The following is a 26,533-nucleotide window of genomic DNA, read 5'->3' as shown; positions in this document are numbered from 1 at the left end:
CTAGCATCAACATCCTCTCTCTCTTTCTCGTCTCTGAGCACTGAGAAACTCCTCCACCTCCGGCTGGAAGTGTTGTCTCGAGGCTGAGGTGGGCTTCTGGGTGTGGTTGTGGCAGCATGGGGGAGATGTGCTATGGGGGGAGACGGGACCTCACCTGCCTGTTGTGGTTTTAGCCTCCTGCAGGGCTGTTGCTGGGGCAGGAACAGGAGGGTTCAACCTGAGGTAGGTGTAAAGGCAGTGGAGGGGAGATGGGACGCCAGGCGATAACTTGTTTCCACTGTCCCATCCGCCCACTCTTTCTTTCTCTCGCTTTTGTCTTTCATGTCCTTTTCTTAGCACTTAAGTTTCTATTTTTAGAATCGCTCACTGGTAGCACAGTCCTTGTTTTGTCTTATGTTAGGCATAAACTGTGACAGTTCATTTTGTTCCTTTTTGGTCGTCAGGGTAAGATATACTGTATCTGCGTTGTTTTGCTCCGGTTACTTTTGCTTCACATCATTCCAAGGCTTGTCACCTGGGTGACAGAAACCACACAGCATATTGACTCTCCCAGGTGGACTCAGGCAAGGTTTACAGTGGCTGATTTGCTTGTGGTTAAAATTTTTATTATTCTACCTCTGTAACAAACTGAAGACACAAAAGTTCAGAGCTTTCCATAAGAGCATGTCTGACAATATGATGCTTTTTTGCATTCTACCTTAATAAATCAAATGTTTCCGTGACTCCATACTATGTTGATTTGATTTGATTTGATTTGATTTGATTCAATGTACTGCTGCAGTAAAGAGGTGGAATTAGATGTGAAGTGGAGCAGTGGTACCATGGTTAAAAGTGGTCAAAGGTTAGAGAAGCAGGCTTGTGACTGGAAGGTCAACAGGTTGAATCCTCAGACTGGCTGGGGAAACCTAGGCTAGGGAATGAAGGAGCAAGGATCAAGTCACTTAATCCCCAGCTGTTGTCGTTGTGAATATACAGCATGCAACTATGTGCTGACTGTGAAGTACAACATTGCTGAAAATTAGCAAAAGTGCTCAGTCAACCTTCCCATGATGAGTAAAAGCTGAAAAATATTATAAGACCGACTTAACATAATGTCAGCATAACTGCAATAGCATTAACAATCATACAGTGCTGTCTTCTCTGGTCCTCGACTGTTCTGTTCCAGCTAGGTTGGATAAGATGACTACCTCCTACTGCACTCCTTGTGGAAGTTATTAATCAGGACGGATTTAAAGGAGCCTCCCACTTCTGAGAGGCCCTAAGAGGTCTGAGTGTTCCCTGTCTCCTTCCCTGTCTCCCTCCCTGTCTCCCTCCCTGTCTCCCTCCCTGTCTCCCTCCCTGTCTCCCTCCCTCTTGTTGTCTCTCTCTCTCTCTCTCTGCCTGGCTGAGCCCCATTCTGCTGAAGGAGCACTCTACCAGCAGGGGCTGATCACACCCTGGGGCCAAGTCCAAATCCTCAAGCTGTGCGTCCTTTCTTGCACGCTTGTTACCTCCTCCATATCTGACTGAGCTTAGTGATGTTAGTTTATATTGTTTCCGTGGAAACTAGTCCCTCACATGCCTGTTCAAACCCCCAAGATCTGGTGAGGGAAGTGACAGGAATAGAAGAGAAGAGCGCAGTGAGGAGGAACTTCCTCGACAGTTGCTCATCCCGTTCCAAGCTCTTTGCTGATTACTGAAGTACCATCTCTGTTGCATAACAGCTGTCGTCTAATGATATTCATCTCTCGCTCCCCATAACAAGGAGCGACTCGGGTTTGTTTCACCCCCCTGTAGTGTTGATTAGTGGTTGGAAAACAAATGTCTTCTTCTTACACTTGCATCACGACGGCAACAGGGTGTTAAGGCTTAACAGGAGTCTGGTTTCCTGTTACAGTGGAGGATGAGATGTGATTTCACATATTGTGGCGATCACCCTGTGCCTTACTTATTCATTATGTTGCAAAACAGTAAGCTTGTACACTTTGAAAGTGTATGTGTATGTGTGTGTATGTGTGTGTGTGTGTGTGTGTGTGTGTGTGCATGCATGTGTGCTTGTGATAACCCATGCTGAATAATAATAATCACAATCATCATCACCATCATCATCACCATAGTAACAAATATACTCTTAATCTGTGTGCAATCTTGATGCATTTGCATTTCCACAAGTCCTGTATATTTTGACATAGGCAGCTTTGCTCACTCACTGTCTGTTTCAGTGTGTTTTCTTAGTCCCCTACAGCAGTGATTTACAAAATGGGATTTAGGGGCCTCTGGGGTCTCTGTGGGGGTTCCAGTGGGTCCCCAGCAAAATGAGGATTAGTTTAGTTTCATGGTTATTTCACTCCCTCAAAGTTAGCACAGTGAGAGAATGTATATGATAACTGTATTGATCACTGGGTTCACTCTCCCCATTGTCACCTCCTCATTTACAGTATAGACGTTTATATGGAACCATATCTAACTACATTTTTCTCAGATGATGTTCTTTAGGACGAAGTTTTATCAAACGAGGGTCTGTGGTCTAATGCCTAGCTATTTGCCCAATAGATAAATTGTTCTAGACATAGTGAAAACAAATATGCTAAACATATTTGAATGATTATAGATGACAAGGGTTCCATTTTACGAGGCAGATCCTCAGTGGGAGAACAAAACAAGCCCTTACCCTGCAAAAAATACTCATCTTTGCAACTTGTATTTGTACTGAGTCTTAATAACTCGGCCAATGAGATGAGATAATTTCAGTTGTTTTCAATGCAAATCAACTTGTTTCGAAAATTTTGCTGAATCAAAGGTGATTTTCTTGATGTTAGTGGAGTGATCTGCCTTATTCTGTGACAAGATACTGACACTTGTTTTTAGAACACTGAAACAGTTGAAACAAGTGAAACTGCACTGGAAACAAGTGGAATTTCCCCATCCGATGACAAAAGTAATTTAAAATGTAAGATTTTAGAAATTATTTATTTCAAGATTAAAATTGAGTTTACGTTACTTGCTAAGATTTACATGTTTTACAGTGTAGGGGGTCGTCGCACCTCAGTTTGGGAACCACTGGTCTAACATGCATCTTGTGTAGATAGGAAGAAAGCGCGCTCATGCAGTGTGGCCACGACGTGTGCGCATCGGTGCACCAGCCCTCTCACACAGCGTCGGTGTTGGAGAGCGCATCAATCATACAGCTTGCTGTATGTAGGTGGACGACACGAAACGGACAAAAACAAATCTATATCGGGATAGTCCCAGCTGTCAGCGGCAGAAACCTGAACAGGTGGCTTCCTCAGAGTCTTAGCCCTACGCGTCAAGGCGCATAGACCCTGAACAGCTTGCCTCCCTCGTTAATCTCCGCGCTGACGACAGAGCCTTTACCCTCTATGCATAAAACTATGAGTATGGCAGGTTCGGGCTGCAGGATCTGACCAGCATCAGGATTTTATTCAGCAGCGTTTCTTCTGTGTTCGTGCCGGTCCTGACTTGTGCCTACTGTGCGAAGTGCGTCTTGGGTCCGGGTCTTGGTTTTGAGGCTGGATTGACAAGAGTTGGATACAATGATGCGTCTTACTTTTACTTGGATTTTATAATCTCCCCTCTGTGCTTGGACTATACACCGGGAAGGAACTGTGTTTATAAAGGCTGACATTATTACACAGTATGTTGCCAGAAATAAATAACAAGGTGAGGCACGTTGGCTGGTTGGTTGGTTACAATGCGTTCCCTAAGGAAAAGGCATCTCTGTAATATTCCTATGGGACTTTGTAGTGTGTCTGTGGTACTAAAATGTGAATTTATAGTGAATTATTGTATATTCTTATAATATTCTATAATGATAGAGTGAGTAGCCTGCTCAATAGTGACTAGTTTCTGTTTTGTTTTTTGTTTTTTATCTCCCATGGTAATATTACTCTGTATTCCTATCAGTATTTATATATTTGCTATGATAGTATCCTTCTAAAATGTAGTTCTTTTAACTACAGTTCTTTTTCGTAGGGGATTATTTCGCTCAATACATTTTAACCAGGGTTTCCATTCGATAAGGCATTTTTTTGGAAAACAAAAAAAGCCTGCAGGTAATGAAATCCTTTCAAAATAGTGCAATTTTGAGACTCAAGTAAAATTCTTACATATACTGTACTCTGTTCATCTTTCTTGAACCATGACAAGACTAGGAATGCATTATCACTTTCTCCTCCACAAGTTATCCACTTCAACGCCCAACTCAAGAGTCCAGTGCCTTTCCCTGACTGTATGCCAAGTTATGATGAAAAATATGATCCATTTCTATTTCAGTCCTTATAGCCTATTTATTTCAGTGTTTGTTGTGTTGACAGATTCTGTAAGTCTATATGTGTTCTGGTGTATTTTTCACACCTTACATGGACACCGATATAAATTTAACCACCTCTCTGGTTTTGGATCTTTAGAGAATCTCATCTTTTTGCTGTATTTATTGGTATTTTAGCAATAGAAAGAAATACAGGAATCTGTGCTTTCCCTAACTGATTGAATATCACATAATTGGCTATTGATTTTGCTGTGACTGGTAGACTTCAAGCATGATGCCATATGGTCATATTTGATGATAACAGTGTGGTGACAGCTTCTGGTGGTCAGTGAAAATGAATCGGCAAAATGATTATTCACTGCAAATGATTCTGAGCAGTTTAACAGTTTGTTGACTTTTACCCTCAGTTACTCTTGATTTTATTGCTCTGCTGACACTCTGACCAACTGACCTGAAAGACCTTAATGAGCCAAAGCTGGTCTCACACACCTGTTGGGATGATCCCACCACCAACACACACACACACAAAGAGAGAGGGAGAGAAAGAGAGTGAGGGCGAGAGATCACATTTCCGTTGACTTCTGTTTCCTTTGCTTCCAAGCCTATAAAGACAAATGAAATTATATCTGTCTGTGTTTGAAGCATGATATGTCCTTCGCTGCCTCGTGCGAACCCGGCGGTTAGGGGTGAGAGACATTCATCACACTGGAATAAAAGGTCAACTCAACAATCACCTACTGTAAGCTTTCCATGCACCTGCAGGCATATAAAAAGGAAACTGAGCCCATCCTATTCTTCTTTCAATCAAGCAATCTTTGTCTGTGTTTGCCCATTTTTCTTTGCCGGTTATTGATGTTACTGGGTTTCCATTGGCTCAGCGCTCATTAGGCAGGCTTACAGCAGGCCTGTGCAGGTGATGTTTAGGAGCCAGCCTGCCACATTGACCCACATTGCCAGCCAATACTCACTCTCACAATCCCCCAGAGATTGGTACACGAATATATGTTGGCTACATTGTGGTTTCATTCTTATTGCTGAAGAATGACATTAATTTTGATCTGAAGAGCAAAGCCAGCAGCATGTTTGCAGACAATATGATTTTTTTTCCCCCAACAACCAGCTGGGGTTAGTGAGGTCCTTGGTGGGTTCAGAAGTCATGGCAGCTCAGTTTCTCATCCTGCCTTATTGAGCTGGCAGAGCCGGGTCAATCCCATTCCTTGTCAGCTCTGCTACCCATCTGGACGATGTTGCCATGACACTGACTGACCTGATGTTGCTCTTGCAGCTTGCCCACCAGTGATAAAGCTTAAGATTGTGATGGGGAAGCTCATTCTTAGCCAGCACCTGTGGCCCCCACCTCCCTCCCTACAGGCAGGCTGAGGGAGTTTAGCCCGTGTCCCCATAAGGGGCTAAGCTTTATTCCACCCATATGGTGTCCCTCCCCACAGTTGCCACGCTCACCCACTGATTAATAAGGCACGTGTCAGCTGGCTTGATGTTTGAGAGAGGCGCCTGGAATGAACTTAGATGTCCGCCCGTGACTCTATTGCTTTTCACAACATTTATTGCCCCCCTCTAACGCATTCAGGCAAGCGGCTCTGCAATGTGCGCAGGCTTGAAGGCACGTGTACACCCACCAACAGACACATGGACATGCACATGTGCACTCACACCTGCACACACCAGCAGGTACACACAGAATATTGAATACTGAGATAAGCGTTGTAGCTGGGATTTTTGCACAAGTAATCTATTTTAGGATCTTACTGCATTATTTTTGCGAGTCTGGCTGCAGCCCTGCTCTGCTGCCCACAGGCAGTGTATTTCTGAGAAGACCCACTGCTGTGGTGGGCTGCAGGAGAATCCTGCCAGCACAGAAATAAGGCATTGCCATTATTATTTAATGCCAGTGCTTCAATGTTCGTCTATTTTCAGTCGTAAAAAGACCCATAAAAATAGTGTTGTTATGCATCATGCTGAATAAAACTCATGACATTAGAAAAATATGCTTACGCTTTGCATCTATTCAGCATGCTGACACGGAAATACACAATATGTTTCGGTGAATATGGGTCAATAGCCCTCTTTTTTTCCATTTTGTTTGATTTTTCATGAATTTCTATGATTCCTCCCGCAGACGTCGCGACCGGAGGCCTTCCCTCACCCTCACAGACTCCAAACCGAAGGCAACCGTCTTGTAAACAACCGGCCCTACTCACAGGTCAGCCCTTCCCCTTTGTAAGATACTGTACTGTAACAGATGACCCACACCCAAAACATATAGGTGAATAATGGTGGGAGGAGGTTTTGCCCTTTCCAGGTGACTGGACTTTTATATTGGATATAGTGCCAAGTATTTGAATTAACTGAAATACGAAAAAAGAAGAAAAACGTCACATGATACATGAGAGTCACATGAGAGTCACATGATAAGATACCTCAAGCACTCCTCGTGTTTTCTTCACATATCCACATATATGTATTCAACAACACCATTTGTGCCCTAGAAATCCAAGGCTCTCAGTCTTAGCACTCGCAATAATGTTATGAAACCGTCCCCATGGATTATCGTGTTGTTTTGATGATTCAACTGTTGTCTAACTAACGCTCCTTAAGGGCAACAGCGGCCCTCCTTAGGAGAGATAATACTGAAAAGAACTGCCTCATTAAATAATGCCAAGGGTGACAGGTGCAGGTCGAAAGTACTGCCAAATATCAGTTTCCACCAGAGTTCAGAGACCAACACAGATGTGACTGTACATACCTTACTGTACATGTTGGTTATGTAGCGCAATACAGCGCACCACAGATTATGAAAACATGAGATGAATATTACATGGGAGCCTTGCTTAAGCAGCATGCCCCCCAGTTGTGTACAGGCACGTTACTGTGTTTACTTCCTTTGCCTGTTGTGGCAGGTGCTGGAGACTATATTTAGCCCTATCTCTATGCGTCATAACCAAGTTGGCAGATCCTGCAGCAGCTCTTACACGTGAGATGAAATATCAGAGCTATCTATAGACTGGAAAGCCTTTTTTTCCTGGAATGCTTTTATGTAGAATTCAGTACACATGTGAGAGAATTCATTATATGGCTGGTATAGTACATTGCTGAAGACTACATCATCCCCTGCATGGTGTTGGTGGTTTTTCTCGAATCCCTTTAATTGAAATTTAATTGGAATTGCTGTCCAACAACTGAAAAATATATGCTAAAGCTATTCTAAACTGTCCCTCCTGACACAGATACACCCCCATTAGGATATCTCATTATTACCAGAGAACCTGGCACAGGACAGAGGTCTAATTTTGCCCGTCATTACCAAAGCTGTGCCTTGCAAGACTGTGACACATGTAATCGTGCTCCCAGAGCAAGCAGGATGGCAGCCAGAGAAAAGCAGGCTGCTGCTATTCATCTCCCCCACCGAGCCAGCGGTGACAGACTCTGTCAGGTCCCAGCCACATGGGCTTTTGTCCCCATTTCACTCTCACCCTGCTCAGTAATTCCAGCCGCTACCTCCTGGGGGTCCTGGTCACCCGAGCCTCCGCTATCTAAATGGATGTGAAGGCATGCAGCTAACTAGCAGAGAGCGGGGAAGAACACATAGCAAAACTAATGAGGTGCAGCCCACGAATGCTTATAATAAAATGAAAGGGGCTGCCACAAGCTTGTAGCTGCAGTGCAAAAACAATGTAATGAATTAAGACTTAACGCTAGCCAACCCACTCTCTCCCCCTCCTTTTGTTGTCTGCAATACTATGTGCTATTCAGCGTTTACTCTTCTATTGTATTCAAATGCAGAATGCTTTATGCCCTTTCAGTCTTACTTAAAGAAAAGGAGCTCAAAAGCCTCTGGCTTTTGTTACTTTGTCTGAGTATTCTTTCTTACTTTGGTTTTGTCCATTATCAGACTGAATCTGCCTTCATCTGATTCTTTATTCACACTGCCTTCAATATCAAGCTTCTAGAGTTTCATACAGCCTCCAGGATATGGTCTCATTTCCACCATTATCTTCTGATACCTCTCTTTGCCTCTCTTTGTATTTTTGTTTGTCTTCTTTTTTCATGTTATTTTAATGTAATAAAGTTTCTAATGTGTAATCTGTTATTTTGGGGCAATAAATAAAAAAACAATCTCTGGTTTACAGAAGTTTGGTCCTGGTGTCGGGACGTTGCCTCAGCTGGAGCCACCAGTCCAGGTCCAGGTGGTGGTCAGCAATGCCAAACACCAACACCAGCAATCGGACAACATCCTGCCCCAAATTGCCAATAAGGGGGTCCAAAACAACTACCAGACACACCCGGTGAGGCTCTCATACAGTTACACATGCAACACTGGGAGGGTATTACTGCCCTACAGTGGTTGGATGACAGCCAGAGTGCATCAAATAATGAGAATATGGTAGGAGAAAAAAACAGCAGCTTCAGTATGTCTCAAAACCAGCTAATAAATTACAACCAAGAAACTGCATAGTAGCTTGAGGCATATGTCAGTCAGATGTAGATAAACAGAATTTGGGTGTTTCACCATGATAACATCATGGAGGTCATAGTTACATAAATGCAGTAGCATGGCATCCATAGTCTACCTGGTTAAATCCTGTACCAAGGATTCTGATGTCCAGACATTTCAGTAAATCCAAACTGTACAACTAAGCATAACATACTAACAACAGTGACAATGATGACACAGCAGCTGAAATCTGAATTGTGAATTCCCGTGTGTGTCTCCTGGACAGGATGAGAGGCCGAAGCCCACCCAGCAGTTCACCATGCGGTTTGGTGCAGCGATGGACAAAGTGTCAGACTCCCGCAATACCAAGAGTCTCGGCAACAAGCTGGAGAAAGAGAAGGCTTATGAGGGACAACGGCTGCCCATGTCCCCCATAGGTATTGTATTAGAATACAATAGAATAGCATTAGAGAGGCATGGAGAGATGATTTCACATGTGTTCCTACAATGAACAGATTTTGAATCTTTCGGGGGTGCTGTGACACAAGCATGATTCACATGTAACTGAGTAATAATCATTTTCTTGTATCGACGGAATGAAACTAGCATGTCGGTGTTACAGTCGAACGTTCACCATCATGTGCTCAAGGCAGAGGTGCGATCGATACGAAGGTGACTCAAAAAATCCTCTCCTCCCCATCTCCCACCCCGATGCAGAGGCGCTGAAGAACTTCCAGGAGCGGCTGACGGAGTTTGAGCAGGAGGAGATCATGGACTACGCTGAGATCTGGTTCATGGGCCTGGGCGCGCAGAAGATCGAGGCTTCCCACGGCACGCCGCAGAACTCTGGGTTTGACGACGAGCACGGAAGCTACATCAGGGTAATGGCATTTAATTATTTATTTATTTAGTTATGTTCAGAATAATGCAAAAGAACATAAAGTGGAAAGATGCAGATGAAGAGACTTGAAAGTTACTAGTTGACTAGGAAATTTGACACACACGCGCATAGAGGCATTTAAGCTGAACTATACACGACCGTATGCCTTCATACGACCTTAATCCAGCAATTGAGCACACCAGCCTGCCAGTCTGTTGGACTGACTTCATTGTTGACTATACAATAAACTGCACTGAGGTCACCAATCACCGTGACACCGGCTTAGCTGTCTTGTGAAAATAAGCCCATGCTGTCTACTGAAAGGCAGTTGCATCTTAGTCAATACTCTATGAATGAGCTGTCTCAGGCTGAGTGAATGGCCATTGTTTAGACCCTTATATCTCTATCAAGGCTCTTCTCTCTGTCACAGGCTTGGACTGATAGTCATAACAAAGTCATAGTACTGCCAGTAGCTGGCATGTGCACAGCAGAGTGGTGCAATGAAGCATACAGCCTGAGAACAGTGCTGTCGTTGAATAAATAACATGTAATGTGATGTAATGTAATGACAAGTTATCAGACCTAATCCATAACTATTAACAATGGTTATTATTTGTGGTGGATTAGGTTCAGTAACTTTGAAGTTATATACACAGTAATCAACACTGAAAAATATGTTGATTGTATTGTTTTGATTTGTTCATATGAATTAATTATGATGTCGGTGATGGATGTATCCTATAAAATATTAAGTCTTAAACATTTTGCTTAAACATCCATATGCTCTGCTTCTTGTCTCCAGGTGCTGCATGACCACATTGGCTACAGGTTCGAGGTGCTCGAAGTCATTGGCAAAGGCTCCTTTGGTCAAGTCCTAAAATGCCTGGACCACAAGACCAATGAAATGGTAGCCATTAAGATGATACGCAATAAGAAGAGGTAAGGGTAAACCAAAACAATTCAGTGTGCCTTATGTCGTCTTTGATCAAGTCTGTCCTGAAAAAAACATTAACCTACTTCTGTAAATCAAGTAAATCCTGCAATGCTGAAATAATACTTGATTAGAAAATGTGTGGAGTGAGTTCTCTGTCATGTTCAAAGAATCTACATATGACCCACATTTGAGATCATTAGGGTCAGATATTTGTCAGATATGTGACCATCCATTACCCTGTTGTTAGGTTTTCCCCACATGCCTGGCCTACGATCATTTTACATTATTTGGAGTCCGCCAGATCACTCAGATCCTGATTTAGAATGATGGAAGTCGGCACCTCATGGTGTTACCTTACCTGTCCTCCCTCACTGGGGAAACAGAGTGGCTCTGACTGCCCGATTCCTGTTAGGTGGATGCAGGAGCCATCGGGCCTTCCCGCCACTTCAATAATGCAGAAAACAAAATGGGTGCAAACTGCCACAGGACTGCCTCAGGCGCACTAGGACTTTCCACTGTCTCCCTTGTTGAAGATCTTATGTCTCATGGGAAAGGACTGTGTTGGGTTGACCCAGCCATATTGCTATTTTCAGGATTAATGTGTTGGATTTAAACCTTTGTGTCACAGCCGTAATGAAAAGACAGCGTTAAAATTATGATAAAGTTTGTGGCATATCAAGGGTTTGTGAGACAAAACTTGACAGATCCTGGTCTGGCTTTACCTGTCAACTCAGGAATAAGGGAGGATCGAATCTTATATGGATCATATTTACTCTTCGTTTCCAATGTCTAACTCTGCCTCTTACTTTGACTGCAGGTTTCATCACCAAGCTCTCGTGGAGCTGAAGATCCTGGACGTGGTGAAGAGGAAAGACAAAGACAACCTCCACAACGTCATTCACATGAAGGAGTACTTTTACTTCCGAAACCACCTTTGCATCTCCTTCGAGCTTCTTGGGTGAGTCCATGCACTCACAGACACTCTCACAAAAACTCACACGAAGAATGAAAATAGTCCTGCAGGACACTATAAAGACGTTATTGAATAATTGATTTGTTAATCAAAGGTATTCAAGGTTAGCCACCTCTCCCCAGGTTCAACAACAGGATTTGATCGCTGTACTCTTATCAAATGCTCCACTCACTTGTTGTTAGTCAATTCACCTACTGCTACACAACTCCAGTCAATCAGGAATTAAGTGATTGCCCGTGTACCTTAAGCCATCTGTGTTTTAGTGTGGATTGCCTTAATGCGTTGATATCTATTTGAGGGAAGATAGTTTTGTGTGTCACTCAGGCTGAATGACCTTTAGAGGACGTCTTGGACGGCCACCTTGTCTAGCATTACCGTCACCGAATCCCTTAGTTAAGGCCTTGATTAGGGCCCTATCTCTTTCCCCTGCTTGCTTCATGGTGTGAAGGCTCCAGTTACACGGCCTAAAGAAGTTTATGCTTATCGCAAGTAGCAGGAAATAGCAGGAGCGCACACTCTCAGCTCCTGTCTCCAGGCACAATCATAGATAATTTCTAAATAAGTGCTTAGCAGTTAGATGATGTTTTATTACAGTGTATGTTCAGTGTAGAGTGACATCAAATTTAGCGCCCTTCTTTTCTCAGAATGAACAGGAAAAAACACTTAATGTGTCGCCCGTTAAAAAGGGAATCCGGTTTGAGTGGACTATGCTATATATTCACTAGTATGAGTGTAGTGTAATTGTGCATATAATAGAAATCAAAAAGAAAACCTTTAAAGAACTATAAGGAAAAATAAAGTTGTCACAGTGAAATACAATTTTTCTTTCTTGCAAAAGCCTTATCTTCTGTATCTTTTGACAGGGTGAACTTGTACGAGCTGATCAAAAAAAACAACTTCCAGGGCTTCAGTCTCGCTCTCATCCGTCGGTTCGCCCACGCTCTTCTCAGATGCCTGCAGATGCTGCACAGAGAGAAGATAATTCACTGCGACCTCAAACCGGTACTGTCTTCCATCTAATATTTCCCTGATCCTTTCTTTTTAGAATATAGTGAAGTCAACAAAACCTCACCAGGACCATGCTTATGCACTGTAGCCTCAGTAGGATCCACTGACTTTGAAATGACCTCTTGTTTATGAATTGTATTGCACAAGTGCTGTAAGACTCCCCAGGACATATGTGGGGATGTTACTCCATCTAGTGGAGTACTATAATATTGCACCATTGTATTTCTGCACAGGAGAACATCCTTTTGTCTCAGAGAGGGCCAGGGAACATCAAGGTGGTTGACTTTGGATCAAGCTGTTATGAACAACAGAGGGGTAAGTGCTTATAATTGTATTGTATTGTATTGAATATGTCAACATACTCAAAAAAGTGGAAAAGTCTAGTCTAGTGCACATGACTTATATCCCTCCTTCTTTCCCTGCCCCCTTTGTCTTCTCCTCTCTCTTTTCCTCTACTTCCATCCTTCCCTTTAGTGTACACCTACATCCAGAGCCGTTTCTACCGCTCCCCGGAGGTCATCCTGGGTCACCCCTATAGCATGGCCATTGACATGTGGAGCTTGGGCTGCATCCTGGCTGAGCTCTACACAGGCTATCCCCTCTTCCCAGGAGAAAGCGAAGTGGAGCAGATAGCATGCATCATGGAGGTACGACATGGAAATTTTACTGCTGATCTGTTTCCAGTTTCCTTTTTCCAGTTTGATGTGTCCACCTGTATTTAATTTTTTAAAGCTCATAAAGCATGTTTTTACATATTCAAATGCAAACACTGTCTCAGTATGGTAGGTGAACTACAGTATGGCAAGGTTTCAAGTTATTTTAATTTTCCAGGTTCTCGGGATGCCTCCAAACGATTTTGTGCAGACGGCATCTAGGAGGAGGCTGTTCTTCGGTGAGAATTTTACTTCTGCTGGATTTAGATCTGTTTTAATATCTTCTTTCTGTGGATATTGTTCGTATTATACAGTATTTGATATGTAGAATATACATTAGGCTATAATGTAGGATTTAGGATTTACACAATAGTCAAATTGATTACAGCTCTTTAGAGAAGCCGTAGGAAGACTGTGTCCAGATGATAACTCAGTTCTGTGTTTGGTAACTGTCTGCAGACTCAAAAGGAAACCCCAGGAACATCACTAATAGCAAGGGGAAGAAGCGGAGACCCAACTCGAAGGAACTGTCTGCTGTGCTGAAGACTAACGATGCTTTGTTCTTAGACTTCATCAAACGCTGCCTCACGTATGTTCACTTCACATTTCTGTTTGATTGGTTCCCAGAAGAAGTTTCTCTCTTGTTGGTCTTGCATGAATTTTTAATTGTGCAGGACTGCAAAACAGTCTCACAACTTGCTATGGACTGTATGATTAAGGAACTTTTGATGGTGTTTTTGCCTGAAAGGCGTCTTTACAGACCGAATACCAAGCTGCACACTCTCACTGACTCATTTTATTTTCCTGTGCTTTTTCAGTTGGGATCCAACAAAGCGTATGACTCCTGATGAGGGCATACTGCATGAGTGGATCCTGGAAGGCAATTTCAACAAAGTCCGGCCCAAAACCAGACCAACGCTGAAGAAGGCCTCAGAGAGCTTGAGCAGCACGGAAAACACCATTGAGCACAGTTACCGCAAACAAACAAACAGCAGGCCTGGTAAGATAAAGTTCATTAGCGCAGGCACAGTCTAGTCACAGTCATTATAAAGGCTATTATTTTTTTGATACTGAGCCCTTCATTTTCAGTGGTCTTTAAACCCTTCTCATGTAGTAATGGGCAGTCTTGTATAGCTAGTATTATACTACATTTATATAGCACTTTTCTCAAAGTTACATAGCAGTTTAAAATACAAAGAAACAAATTATATAAACAAACAACAACTATAATAAAGCAAAGATTTGCTTGAATCTATACATTTCAGGCCTTCATTGAATTGGTACAAGCTGCCCACTTCTGCTAACTTCAGATTATTTTCTTACTTTTTTATTACTTTGTTTATTGTTAGGCTACCTAATACTTTCTAATTCACCCTAAGATGACATTCTCTGTAACACCTGCCTCTTGTTTCCATGGTAAACCAGAGAGGGTCAGCACCGACAGCAACGGTAACGACAAGCTTAAGAGAGACAGCTCTGCGACACGAACCAAGATGGCCCCCGCCGAGCGTTTGCGGCCCATCGGGGCCTCAGCGGAGGAGGAGGTGTGCGAGAGCGGGGCCAAGGTCTCTACGGACACCAAGCAGCACGAGGGAGGCGGAGAGAGGCCCGTTCACATCATCATCAAGCCTCAGCAGGAGGTGGGCATAGAGAGGGAAGAGAGCCAGGAGCCATCTCAGTGTTTGCCTCCTATCATCTAGCAGCCTGAGGGGTCGGGAATCAGATTAGAGGTTAAAGGATTGCGGGGGAAGTAGCTGATGTATTGTGTTGTGTCATCAGCAAAGAGGGACATCTTTTAGTTATTGCTCTACTAGTGTAAGATCAGTGTGTTCCTTTTTTGAGACACTTTTACTTTGTATGACAGCGCGGTCAGTGGTGACAAACTGACACGCGACATGAAGGAATGAACAGGACCCATAATACAGCATTAACCTTTCGCTGTTTGTGTCCCATAATATTATTTGTTGAATCCCATCTTTGCTGTGCATTGACGTCTTTGATAAATAGCTTAGATTTTAAACACCATTTTTACTTTTTTTCCCTTTGTGTACACTTCCCCATACTAAAAACAAAGTAGCTTGGTTGGTTAGTTGCATGATTACCAAAAAATGATCACATCTTTGTTTTCCTTTCTTGTTCTCTTTTCTGTTAGACATTTTACTTTCATTTTACCTTCAGAATGTGTATTAGTTTTGAAGGATTGTGTGCAATAAAGGCTGAGCCAAAAACATTTTTTTTACTATGTCAGAAAAGGTGCCCTGACACAAAGATCTAATTGTTCTGTACCTTTTAATTATAGAATTCAATTAATGACATAATGATTATTTCAGTTATTTATTATGGAATATGTTTAGTCATATGATGTTTCATATTTGTTTGACAATTTCTGTACATTTCAACAATCACAACAAAATATTATGTATTTGTATTAGCATATGTTTATTGTATATATTCCTGCTGTAATTTCCTTTGTATGTACTGTAATGCAGAACATATTTTACGACGATATTTCAGATATTTGTTGAGGTTTAGACAAGGTTTTACTTGTTGTGTTGTTACTGTATGGAACATATTTTGTATGTCTGTGTTATTCATAATATTTTTTACTATTAGACACAATGAGACAATCCTTTTATTGATAGTTTGTGCCTTGCAGTATTAGAATTCTTGCACTTTACTATTGTGTGTGTGCACCTGGATTAGAAACTGATGGATTCTCGCCCTGTCAAACAAACGAGAGTTGTGCAATATGTAGGACTTCCCTGCCAGGATCCCATTTATTTGTGAAGTCAGAAAGGCGTTCATTTCATCAAATGTTGCAAATCATGCCGATTATAACCATCTTTTTACTCTATCTCTCACTCTTTCTAGTTTTATCTCCCTGTCTGTAAGTAGAAAACAAAACTCAGTCTCTTTCTAGTTTTATCTCCCTGTCTGTAAGTAGAAAACAAAACTCAGTCGCCAACAGAGGTACAAATGAACCTGAAGACAGAACCATGCGTGCTCTCACCATCACAATTCAATGGGGCACACAACCTGAGATCCTGAAGGGATAGTTTGTAGCTGAAATAAGAAAAGTCAAGACAGAAATTTTTATGTCTTTTATGACGAAATAAAAAGTTGTTTCAACGAGCCTGTGTCTTCACTCCATGATTTTTATACTCAGGTTTCAGTAACAATGATGAGCAGCACTGGACCTTGTGTGTTTATGCTGGCAAGTTCAAAATGTTCAAGTTTTATCATGTCTTGCTTCGTTGCTTATTTATGGTATCTGTGTGCCTACACCCCCTCCTCCATATAGGGAACCAGTTCACATACTTTTCAATGAAGTTGTAAGTGTGACTGGCATGCAAACTATAGTTTGAATGGCTGAAAAATAACTTGAAATGTGCCAGAGAATGTCATGTCCATGCACAAAACAGTTTTATACAATTTTTTATATCAGTTTCTAAACATACAACATATTGCTAAACATAATGTGATGTTTGCGTTAAGGTAGATTAGATGTTGGTTTTGCACGATGCGTGTAGGCTCTGTGCTCTGTACACTAGCATTACCCATAGATACAGCCGTGACATTAGGATTAACAACAGACTCATTTTGGCCCATACTGTATGCCGTAGTTACTCGGAAAGATGGCGACCGCAGCGCTGGTTGGCCGTCCTGCGAGTGTCCTTCCAAAGCTTTCAAGTGAGTTATGTCAAAATATGTACCACTAGAAAATTACATAAATACGTTCGAGTATGGGATTGTGGATGACGGTCTATATACGCATGCCATCCCAAAAACAGGATCGGCTTTAGGCCAGTTTGTTGTCTCAAGTGACCTTGCTAACAGGCTCGGCTAACATTGCTAATGTACTGTACCTGCTGCTAGCCAAGGGCTGTAGCTAGCTAGAAGCTAGCAAAAATGTTGCCAGTACGAATAAATGCACTTGGACCAGGTATCCGACTATCTGGCTACCTGTATAATGTTATTCTGACCAGTTAATATCTAAATAAAGGTGTTCGCATCACGTTAGCTATTCGCGTTGCTAGTGTTATCATTTGGAGTAACGTTAGTAGCACTGACTTAAACACTTGCTGTTTTGATAGCCAGGTTCCCATAGGTGCAAGTGTTGAACATGTAAAAGTTTTAGATGTCCGTTTAAGATTGAGCTGCTGTCTTTACTGGTGAGCGTTGTTACTAATAACAAAGTCAACACTGAAATGGCATAACACCACTCACCCATACAGTGCTGTACCAAATAGTTCCTTATAGCTTGCACTGCGTTTCAAAAGAAAGCATCCTTTAGATCAAATCAAATAAAGTATTCTTCCACTCACAGAATCTATGCTTTTGTTGCCTCTCAGATTTCATCCTCTTCAGGCAGTGCAGAGTGTTCTTCTGAGTCGCTAGTGTTTGCCAATGTCTCCAATTTCGACAGCATTTTAGCTGCAACTTATATTGATAAAAATAAGACGAAAGAGTCTTTATTTCAAAACTCAGTTACAAAACACTTTACAAAGGTTTACATATAAAACAGTGTAACAGTAAAAAGCAATGTAAGCAAAGCTAGAAAAGAAAAACATACATAGAGGGTCATGGACAATTTAATAAACATTTATGATCTACATCATAACTAGATATGACTTTGCTCCTCTCTCCTCAGAGGGCGCCGGCTCTCCTGCAGTGCTGTCAGCTGCTTCAGCAGCAGTCCAGCAGAGGAAGCTGCACCATGCTGTCATCCCCAAAGGAAAAGGGGGGCGCTCCTCTTCCAGTGGAATAGCTGCCACGGTTTTCGGGGCCACTGGATTCCTGGGCCGATATGTGGTCAACAGGCTGGGTGAGTTAGGAAAAGTAGCCTACGTAATGATGCTACATTTACATGCACACCAATAGTCCTCAATATTCGGGAAACTTAAGTATTCCATATATGAGCTGGTGCATGTAAACATCATATCCTGTTTGCAATAACCTGGATAAGATCTTATCCCAGCTATGAAAAACCTGTTATATTCTAATATTATCTGGGATGCAGATGCATGTAAACATGTTATCCTGTTTACCCCCAACTCCATTTCTTCTAATTTCCGAAGATCAGAGGTGAATTGTGTATTTCTCTCATGAAAAACATTAATATTCTTGGTTGTTTGATTAGCAGACACTATCGCAGTAGTGACTGTTTTTTTTTTCAAGCTCCAACACAAGCTGCTTAATTATTTGTTGTGACTGCCAGTGTTGAGGCTTTTCCATATTTCTGTCTAATTGATTCAGCATGTTGGTTATATGTAAGGTAGGCTATATATTTTGTTTCCTACACAGAGAGGTGCTGTATGTGTTTGTTCACCTAACTGATGTTTTGCAGGTCGCGCTGGCTCTCAGGTTATCATTCCTCACCGGTGTGATCAGTATGACCTCATGTACCTCAGGCCCATGGGAGATCTTGGACAAATCCTTTTTGTGGTAAGATGCATACAAACACATACACACACACACACAAACATCTTGCAGGAATGTTGCATCACTTTGCACAACCTTTGGAATCTGTATGCGTTTGTAAAGCTGTGACCATAATTGAAATGAAATCCTGCTCTCCTCCCCCCTTGTTGTGTTGCAGGAATGGGATGGCAGGAACAAAGACTCCATCAAACGGGCTTTGGAGCACTCTAATGTGGTCATCAACCTGGTGGGCAGAGAGTGGGAGACGAGGTATACTTGTAGGCTGGAAAAATGACTTCTGGCTTCGTCTGAAGATGTTTCACATGAGATAGTATTATGTCCTGCCACCATGGTACATGGTATGGGGGTCACTATGTCGTCATGGTAGCGTCTGTCTGTGTGTAGACACATTCTTGTGAACACAATGACTCAAGAACAATATATGATAGAAACGTCATACTTGCGCCACAGGTTCCTCCTATAGAATAGATGATCTGAGTAGATTTTGGACCACCTTGCTGCATAGATCTGATTTTCTTGAAACTACTATATCTCCTTAATGCTGTAAAATAGAGTTTATATTAATACCACCCATTTATTATGTAAAGACATGTATGTTGACATGGAAATAATTGCTAATGAATGCATTAATTGGCTTAATTAATGTCTTCATTAGCATAACTGTTTATGTTTAATGTATCATGGTGACTATGGCAGGATATTGGACAGCTCAAGTGCCTCTTGTTTTTGCTTCCATTCCCAAGTTGGTGGATGGTATCCTCTGATTGTTTGGGTTTTTCCTTTTCTCCCTCTTTTGCTACAGACCCACATGGGGTGCAACAGCAAACAAACACTGCCTAGCATACAGCCAAGCTGTAAATGCGGAATATTGATTGACAAAATACAAACACTTTTCCCCCACTTTCTCCCTGCTTCACAGTGGCCATGACCAGACTTTTCACAGATGTTGGCATAGCACTAAAACCATGTGCAGTGAAGTTTGAAGAAACTTCTGAATAAACAAGCCTAACACTTAACAGACAAAGTAATAATAATAAAACATTGTGATACTTGATTAATCCCCGTAGGGAAATTCTTTTTTCGCTTGCCTCCCTCCACAGGACAGAACAGAGCCATTATTTTGTCTGTAATGGACAAAACATTTTGCAGGTCCAAGTATAGACTTAACTGCTGTAGTCATGGTTACAACTACACATTTATTGTCTCACTGATTACTAGATGACAGTATTTTACAAAGTTTAGTAGTGAGATAGGAGGGAATTGTTGGATAGGCTTACAAATTGTTGCAAAATATTTTCTTGTATTTTTCTTCTTTTTGTGCAAAGGAACTATCGCTTCGAGGATGTTTTCGTGACCCTCCCTCAGCAGATCGCCAAGGCAACCAGAGAGGCTGGCATCACAAAGTTCATCCACATGTCTCACCTTAACGCTGACATACGTAGCCCCTCCAAATACCTGAGGAACAAGGTACTGAGCTGGGCCTCTACCTGCTGCGCATCTCTCACACTTTTCAGTAGAAATAGTGCTTAGATGTTTTTATTGTATTGTATACATGCAAAAGCCCATTGTTGGCTGCATTAAAGGGCAAAGGGGGTTAATCTATGGCAGTGCTGTTGATCAGTGTGTGTGATGCACCTTCTCCACAGGCTGTAGGAGAGACAGCGGTGAGAGATGAGTTCCCTGATGCAATCATCATGAAGCCTTCTGAGATTTTCGGGAGGGAGGACAGATTCTTCAACTACTACGCGAGTAAGGAAGCTGTGTGTGTGTGTGTGTGTGTGTGTGTGTGTGTGTGACAGACTGTGCCTGACTATGTCTGTCTCTGTGTGATGGGGAACGTGAGACTCGTGCACATAACTCATATAAGCTTTAATCCAGTGTGTGTAGTAAAAAGTAAATAGTTTTTTAAAATTTTCAAGACTATAGTTCTCTCACAACTGCAGAATATCAAGTGCAGACATTGTTTGTGGGAGGTCAATGTTGTGTAACTGAGTTCCACATATTCACACCTAGTTGACAACTTTGGAGTAGGACTGTAGAGGGAGCTGCTGTTGCATATTGTCCCACTTGTACTCTGTGTGGAAAATGGTAGTGGAGACAACTGTTTTGACTTGAAGTTTTTCCTCGTTTCAGACATGCGCTGGTTCAGCAATGCTATACCACTCATCGCCATGGGGAAGAAGACGGTGAAGCAGCCTGTTCATGTAAGTTTATTGAAAGGGGGCCCACTCTAATACCTCTCTTTATCATACATTTTAATTTCCAGGAATAATTCCTCAATTTTAAATGGGATTGTGACTTTTGAAGTTGTTTACATTTAAGCATACAGCTGCCTTTCCCAGTACAACCAACAGGGTTCATATGGTCATGAAAATCCTGGAAAGGTCAAGCAGAATGCAAGCTGTCTGGTAAAACATTTGAAATATCAATTATACGAGAGGCAGCATCTTGCCATGTTCAAGGGGAAAAAAAACATCAATTGCCAAGCTAACTTGGGGTTTATGGGCAGAAATATGTGTCACTAGAAACTGAAATTGAATTATTTATACTTTATGCAATTATTCAAGTTAAACAATACAAATTCAAATTATGTGATTCAAATTCAGTTTTTTAATGCAATTATTCAAGTTGAGCAATTCAAATTCAAATATAAAAAAATACATTTCAGTTTCTAGTGACACATATTTATGGTCATGGGGTTTTAGGGTGTGTTCATGCCATGCATGTTTGGACCAGTTCATCTAACTCTGGAGCGTTTCCTCCTTTATTTTGTTAGGCAGGTGAGAACAATGTCAAGTCAAGTTTATTTATATAGCCCTTTGTCACAAGCATGTCTCAGAGGACTTAAAGAGAATGTGTCTAGCTAGGTCTGCCAAGGTTTTGTTTCCACGCCCCCCCAACAGATTTCCATGAAACTGGTTTGACTAATAGGCCTTCCAGCTTTTAGATGGCTATCGTTTTTTTTTTTTGGTGTTTTTTGCCATAACTATAGAACTAATGGAGACAGAGACTTGATCCTGAACACAGTCAATGGTGAACAAAGTTATGTAGGACAAACATAGCAAAAAACACAGGTAGGCAAGAGCAGATTTAGCAAGACAAACAATCTACCCATTCTACATAGCCTAACCTACCCGGCACCCCAGCCTTAGACCCTAAATGCACACAAGGAAAAACTCCTAAGAAAAACCTAGTAGGAAAACTTGGAAGAAACCTTGGGCGGGCTGAGGCAAATAGGGGACCCCCCCACCCCCAGGGACGGCTTATCATGCAATAGGTGCCCATTGACAGAGTCATGGGCAACAGTAATGACAGAAGCAAACAGAGAGAAACAAAAAGAAGGAGAAGCGGCATGCGGCGATGAGAGGGGGGTGAGGCCAGCGCTAAAAAATTCAGTGAGACGAGGGCAGCAGTCGTAATTCAGCGTCCACATGGGAGCAGCAGCAGGGAAGAGCAAGGCCAGCACTGACGACGAAGAGCCAGGGCAGCACCCCTCACTGCCAGGTAGAACACTGCACTGGAGTCAGAGAAGAGGAGAGAGAGAGAGGAAGCCGCGTACACACACACAACACAACCCAACCAGACACACAGAAACACGTCCAGACACACACACACGTACAGAGGAAGGGGAGAAAACAGCTGCACACAGAACACACAGGGTCAGAGACACGATAGGTGGGAGCAGCATCAGGGATGGGACCGAGGCCGGCGCTGACGACCACTGCACTGCACCAGAGTCTGAAAAGGGGAGAGAGAAGGGGGGAAAACAGCAGCAACAGAACACACAAGAGACACGTTGGGTGGGAGCAGGACCAAGGCCGGCGCTGACAACCGCCAGGGCGGAGCAACACCGGTCCACTGGCAGGTGGAACACTGGGGAGTCTGGGGAAAGGGGAGAGAAGACAGCTGCACACAGAACACATGGAGTCAGAGCACGTCAGGTGGGAGCAGCAGCAGGGATGGGACTAAGGCCAGCACCGAAGACCATCAGAGCCGGGGCAGTACCCGTCTGCTGACAGCTAGAAGACTGCACAGGAATCTGAGAAAGGGTGGAGAAAACGAGCCGCACACACACACACACACACACACACACACGCACATGCACATAGAGTGTGTACAACAATGCCATTCGCACTCAGGTGCACAACAAATAACTGCACCGAGACGCCTGAAAATGTGGTTGTCAATCCTCTTCAAAGCAGACTGTGGTGCCATTCATTATGAGTCATATGAACTACAGGAAACAAACCCAAAACATGGTTTTATGAGTGTGTTGTTTATCGTTCGACTGTTGTTCCATATGGTTTTAAGGGTATGAGACGACGGATGTTGACATCAGATAGTCAGCAGTTACTCATTCTTGGAAAGCCTAGCCTCAGAAAACATATTTACATATTTCTTACTTTCGTATTTCTATTTTTCTTATAATTTCTTATAATTTCTCTACGCTTGTATATATTCACTTCTACAATGTGAGCAGCTGCAATGTAACCCAATTTCCCCTCGGGGATCAATAAAGTATTTCTGATTCTGATTCTGAAAAACTGAGGGTTCCACTGCCTTCACTCTCAAATGGTGTGATGATGTCACTAGAATAGAGTGGCCTTTTTGCCTTGTCTACTGAACACAACATCCCAAGCCTCATAATGTCAGACAACCCCACTCTATGTACAGGAACCTAACTCTACAAGGCTGGCTACTCACTAGGCTTAAACTCTCTTTTCTCTCAGGTGGTGGATGTGGCCAAGGCTATCATCAATGCCATCAAAGATCCTGATGCCAATGGAAAGACATATGCACTAGTGGGGTAGGTAGCCGCATAGCACATAGTTGAAAGCAGTTATGATAAAATTGATAGTTAAACATTCGGACGACTGAAATACAATAACATTGCATGGCAGCTCCTATTCAAAATACCAAGCACACATCTAGATTGCAACAATGTATGCAACTTAGACTTGGAATGCTACATTCCAAGTCTAAGTTGGAGTTCATATGCTTCAAATTTCATATAACAAACACCTACAACATGTGGACCAGTCACTTTGGAAGCCTGTCAGCCTTCATTCTGTATTGTTTATTGGCTTGATAAGGTAATGACGAATGAGGAGTTTCATGTCATGCTGATCATGTCAATGCCCAGCTGTAAAACATGCCAAGTCCTTGAATTTGATGAGTCTTCGAAAGTTAATGAAAGGCCCTTATGGCTGGTTTGATAGAAACCTTGTGCGGAAAGTGTGTTAAATATTGGGCTAGCATACTTGGTTCATGCACTGGCTTTATATTGCATTTGAGTGCAGACTAATTGGTGAGGACTGTCCCTAATAGAATGTTTTTGGCCTGTTTTCTCTTGTTATCCAGTCCCAACCGCTATCTTCTTCATGACCTGGTGGAGTATATCTACGCCATGGCACACAGACCTTTCCTGCCCTACCCTTTGCCCCGCCCACTTTATCAGTAAGTGCCTACCTAATGTTTTCTTTTCAAGCTTCTCCAAAAGGCAATTCCCTTCCGAGTTAATTAGCACTGGTTTTATGCAACACACATACATTTCAGTGTTTATCTATGTATTCCTCATATGAGCAGTACATTTTCTACCCTCCGATTGCATGTTGCAAGACCAGTGTAAAACCAGAAAAGGAACAGGGTGTGGTATCTGTTTTAAAGGTTCACTCTATGCAACAAGTCAGTGTATCTGCATATTTTGGAAACTGTTTGGAAAAGGGCAGGCACTTTCAAAAAATACTTGAAGGTGATTGGATGAACCATCTGTCTATCACCATCTATCACGGGCTAACCAATCAGATCAACGAACCATATAAACAAACTCTTGCTGAAGCCAGTCGGGAGAAGAGCGAAAACATCCTTTCCATCCAGAAAAGCCTTCAGTGCCGTTCTGCTCTTCTGTCAATGAAGAAATACTCTCCAGTTCAGAAGTAACTGATGTTATAGCAGCATCTACGCTAGCCTCTTAATGGAGCCGCCATTGTTGTGAACGAACAGTCGCTTTTCGCTGTCGCCACACCTAAACCATGCACGTAGCTACCCTCATAGGACACTGATTGGTCCGCACCACTGTGGTTCAGCCACAAACGTATAACTTGAAGTCTGGCAAGATGGATTCTCGCGTGCTCGTGATCTCGCGAATCCAGCTGCCTCGCAAGGTAACATCATGACTGGAGATCTATGTGGCATTCTTTTACTCTCTGTTAAAATCTCATTTCATTGTGGAAGACAGGGGTAAAAAACAGGCTGTCTGTATGACACTAGAGCTGCCTCTGCCAAGGTTTTGTTTTCGCCCCCATAAGTTTGTCTGTCAGTTATCAGCAAGATATCTGAAAAACCTATGAACAGATTTTTTTTAATTTTTTTTTTGCCATAACTATAGAACTAATGAAGACAGAGACTTGATCCTGAATTTCCCCAAGGGGATTAATAAAGTGCTATCTTATCTGATTCCAAATGCTATGGGTGTGTTCGCAGGGTCAAGAAATAAAATTGAACTTGAGCTTGAAGTGATCGGAATTATGTGTTTAGGTGTAATAGAAAGTTGGAGAATTGTGCAGCATTGTCGGAGGTTTCCCAAATTGCCACATACACTTTGGTTTTGAATCATCAAAGCCCCTAATGGATTTGGTATGCAGTCACGATCATTTCTCTACTGTGCTTACATTTGATTTTCCAACAAATTGAAAGGAGTTTTCACCACAACTCCACAGATTATTTGACATGAAACCACTCTGGAATGCATCACAGACAAGAAAAAGGGATTTTATACAGTGATTTCTCAGAGGTAGCTGTAGGAATGTTACTTTTGATTCACTGGTTGTAAATTGAAAGTTGTGGTATTTTATTTTTCTTTGAAATGGTTTCATACCATTTTTCATACAAGGATATAAGCAAAGATATTAATGTCATACAAGTCGTTTATTTGTTAAAGATGGGTTCCATCCATTCTGATGATAAGTTTGGCTAGCTTTGCTTTATTGGTTGCTATGCTTCTTGTGGTAACGAGAAGTAGTTCGATTTTATTTTCTCTCCTATTTATTTGTATGTATGACCTTGAAAAAGACTTTTCACTCAGACACAAGAATTGGTCATTGTTCTACAAACAGCTTAATATTCATGATGACATTCTTTACTGTGATTATGGGTATGCATCGCCTCTCAGGTATTACTGCTGTATTACGTTATACCATACCCTCAGGTGATAACTGTTCAACATTGTCATTTGTAATTTCAGCTTTGCTGCGCAGCTTTTTGCAATGAACCCGTTTGAGCCCTGGACAACCCCAGACAAAGTAGATCGGGTAAGGAAACGAAAATATACATCTCCTGGAATATCCTTGACATAACTTGAAACTTTTGGTTTTGAGAATTGTACAACTAATTGCAGAGCATTTACAACCCACATTCAGTAGTCTCCTGCACATAAAATAAACAAGTTGTCCATCAGTTTTTGCATAACCAACCCCTTAACCCCCTTCTGCATTGTGTCGGTTTGTTTCCAGTTCCACACGACAGACATGAAGTACCCAGGACTTCCTGGTCTGGAGGATCTCGGTATTGTTCCCTCCTCTGTAGAGCAAAAGGCAATTGAGATTCTGCGTCGCCACCGCCGTTTCCGTTACCTGGAAGCTGAGCTGGACGAGACAAAGCCAGCCAAGACTGTCAACTATTGAGCTAGAACCGGAGAAACTGCCTGACATCAACATGGCAACGACAGGCTGATTCCCCCTCTAATGTTTTGTCTGTAACAATATTCTGTACATAAATAAAGGATTATCCTCTAAAGAGTGCCATGTAGTTTTATTGTTGATTATTGAGTTATGGTTTTTTTATTGAGTTATGGTTTTTGAAAATGTTGAAGTGGTGTGTACTTTGAAACCCCCATTTGATTGTCAGCTATATGGTATGTATGTG

General features: G+C 42.2%; 2 protein-coding genes across 2 annotated transcripts; both read left to right on the top strand.

Moving 5' to 3' along the window:
• Nucleotides 1-3,636: 3,636 nt before the first annotated feature.
• dyrk4 (dual-specificity tyrosine-(Y)-phosphorylation regulated kinase 4) lies at nt 3,637-14,868 on the top strand. The gene is made up of 14 exons (XM_071526723.1): nt 3,637-3,660; nt 6,405-6,488; nt 8,416-8,571; nt 9,007-9,157; nt 9,438-9,601; nt 10,403-10,539; nt 11,352-11,492; nt 12,371-12,509; nt 12,749-12,830; nt 12,990-13,162; nt 13,347-13,407; nt 13,628-13,757; nt 13,987-14,168; nt 14,594-14,868. Exons 1-14 carry the CDS (start codon nt 3,637-3,639, stop codon nt 14,866-14,868), a joined length of 1,899 nt encoding a protein of 632 aa, XP_071382824.1.
• A 1,928-nt stretch (nt 14,869-16,796) lies between these two features.
• On the top strand, nt 16,797-26,426 carry ndufa9a (NADH:ubiquinone oxidoreductase subunit A9a). The gene is made up of 11 exons (XM_071526720.1): nt 16,797-16,858; nt 17,820-17,993; nt 18,516-18,613; nt 18,768-18,859; nt 19,936-20,077; nt 20,257-20,359; nt 20,744-20,814; nt 23,341-23,417; nt 23,972-24,067; nt 25,854-25,920; nt 26,122-26,426. The coding sequence occupies exons 1-11, from the start codon at nt 16,804-16,806 to the stop codon at nt 26,290-26,292; spliced, it is 1,146 nt and encodes a 381-aa protein (XP_071382821.1). The 5' UTR covers nt 16,797-16,803; the 3' UTR covers nt 26,293-26,426.
• Nucleotides 26,427-26,533: the final 107 nt, after the last annotated feature.

Source organism: Centroberyx affinis, unplaced genomic scaffold (genome assembly GCF_046629955.1).
Source record: "Centroberyx affinis isolate AG114_WGS23_722 - 3 ecotype Tasmania unplaced genomic scaffold, CSIRO-AGI_Caff_v1 ptg001447l_1, whole genome shotgun sequence".
Classification (NCBI taxonomy): Eukaryota; Metazoa; Chordata; class Actinopteri; order Beryciformes; family Berycidae; genus Centroberyx; species Centroberyx affinis.
This window is presented reverse-complemented; position numbering and strand designations above follow the sequence as displayed.